The sequence below is a fragment of the Ailuropoda melanoleuca genome, chromosome 2 (assembly GCF_002007445.2).
Source record: "Ailuropoda melanoleuca isolate Jingjing chromosome 2, ASM200744v2, whole genome shotgun sequence".
NCBI classification, from domain to species: domain Eukaryota; kingdom Metazoa; phylum Chordata; class Mammalia; order Carnivora; family Ursidae; genus Ailuropoda; species Ailuropoda melanoleuca.
This window is the reverse complement of record NC_048219.1, coordinates 17,697,564-17,699,534: the sequence shown is the minus strand read 5'-3', so window position 1 is coordinate 17,699,534 and position 1,971 is coordinate 17,697,564. Positions and strand designations below refer to the sequence as shown.

General features: G+C 57.4%; 1 protein-coding gene across 1 annotated transcript in view; it reads left to right on the top strand.

Moving 5' to 3' along the window:
* The first annotated feature begins 326 nt into the window (after nucleotides 1-326).
* Nucleotides 327-1,971, top strand: part of CITED4 (Cbp/p300 interacting transactivator with Glu/Asp rich carboxy-terminal domain 4) — a 2,541-nt gene continuing 896 nt past the window's right edge. Inside the window, exon 1 of the mRNA XM_034653365.1 lies at nucleotides 327-375. Coding sequence (XP_034509256.1) covers nucleotides 327-375 — 49 coding nt within the window. The remainder of the gene's footprint in view (nucleotides 376-1,971) is intronic.

Sequence of the window (1,971 nt, the reverse complement as noted above, 5' to 3'; positions counted from 1 at the left end):
CACCTCGTCCCAACACCCAGTGGTCACAGTGCCTGCTGGTGGTGGGGATACGATTAGAACTTGGGCTTCTGAGGTTCTCCCCTCTGCACCAGCTGGATAAACCCAAGTTCCAGGAAGTCCCAAGGACACTACCAGGGGAGAGAAGCCAGAGAAGGGAGGGGCAGAGCGGCAAACAAGTGGAGGGCAAGGTTCGGGTGGCTGTCTCCCAGCCACCTGGAGAGATTCCAGAGGCTTTAAGGACACACGCATTCACACACTAGCTCTGGTTGTACAGGACTTGGGAAAGCCACTCTGGCTTTGTGTGCCTCAGTCTCCTCATCTGCAGAATGGGGCTGCTAATCCACGCCCTGCCCCCGGTGAGGACGTTTGTGGAATGTGAGACGCTCTAAACATCCAAGTTGCTACTGTTAGCAAGGGAAGGGGCCACCTCCCAGCTCAGATCTCAGACAGAACTAAACCCAGCCTTTCGTTCATCCGAGGTACATTTTTGAGCACCTACTATGTGCCAGGCACTGTGATGTAGTTCTTTGAATGTTGGTGTGCTGGTGAGGTTGGCCAAGAAAGAATTCTTGAGACATTTAGGGTGTAAAATGGTGGTTTTATTAAAGCCCAGGGACAGGACCCGTGGGCAGAAAGAGCTGCGGCGTTCCTGCGGCTCCCTGCTGCTCCCGGAGCGTGAGGGGCAGCGATTTTATACCTTGGGGTTGGAAGAAGCAAAAATAAGGGACGTTCCAAAGGACTTTCCTAGGCTAAAGAAGACTCACAGGACCCTGGATATTATAATCCGCCTATGTCAAGTAGTTGTCAGTGGGCAGGGGGTTATAAGGAGATTTAATTTTATCTATATTTCCTTCTGCCTTTGTTCCCACATCAACTGAACACGTCTTGTTTCATTTAACTCTCACAAGACCCCAGCAGGGTCAGTGCTGCTTTTGCCCCCATTTTACAGATGAAGGAACTGAAGCTCAGGTGAATGAGTTTCAGTTCATTTGATCATTTCTTCATTCACCAAACCTCCAGTAAAAGCCTATTCTGGGCCAGGCTCTGAGCCAAGTGCTGAGGACATGAAGATGAACAAGTCCTTCAGGAGACATGCCCATAAATTACTTTAATAACAACTCAGTACATGCTTCCGCCGACAAGTAAGTGGGAGCGGGTGGGGGAGCAACTGGTTCCCCTGGGGTGATGGGGCCGAGCAGCTGACTTTCCGTGGGACCTTGTGCCGTGGGTGCCGTTGCCCTGTGCAGAGGTGGCAATCGCAAAGCCTATGTTCCAGTCTGGCTTCTGTTAAAGCTTTGGTGTGTATTTCCAGGAAACCCCTTCCACCACTGAGCTTCGGTTTCTATCCGGAAAATTAAGAGGTTGGGTTTGTGATCCTGCAGCTCTGGGGACCTAAACCTCTGGCCCCTCCCAACCCACTTTCCGGTCAGTTCGAGCTTGGCCCCGGCCAGTCCCAGGCTGAGTCAGGGACAGTCAGCCCAGACCCCTCGAAAAGTGCCAAACACCCCAGGGCAGCTCTCTTAGCCCGCCGCACGGCCTGGGGTCCAGAGGGCGGAGCTCCGGGAGGGGCGGGGCTGAAACCTGGAGGAGCGGCAAGGCCCGCCCAGGAGCGTCCCACCCAGCCAATGAGCGCCTGGGGGCGGGGAAGCCCCGCCTCTCCTATAAGAAGGCGCCGAAGCCGGGGGCGCGGCGCGGAGGTCTCGGAGCCTGAAGCGGGGCGCTGGCTGCGGGGAGCTGCGACCACGGGGCGCTCGGGAGCTCTGAGTTCGGTGCGCCCTGGGCTGCGCAGTAGCACGAGTCGGGCTCCGTTTTCCTTTGCCTGACTGGGCTGTGGGGAGCGCACGGGACGCGGATCCCTCGCCGCGGAGGAAGAGCTGGCCCGGACCCGGGGACGCCCGCGCTGACCCCCCGCCCGCCGCGCCCGCAGGCATCCGGCCCGCCGTCATGGCCGACCACCTGATGCTCGCCGAC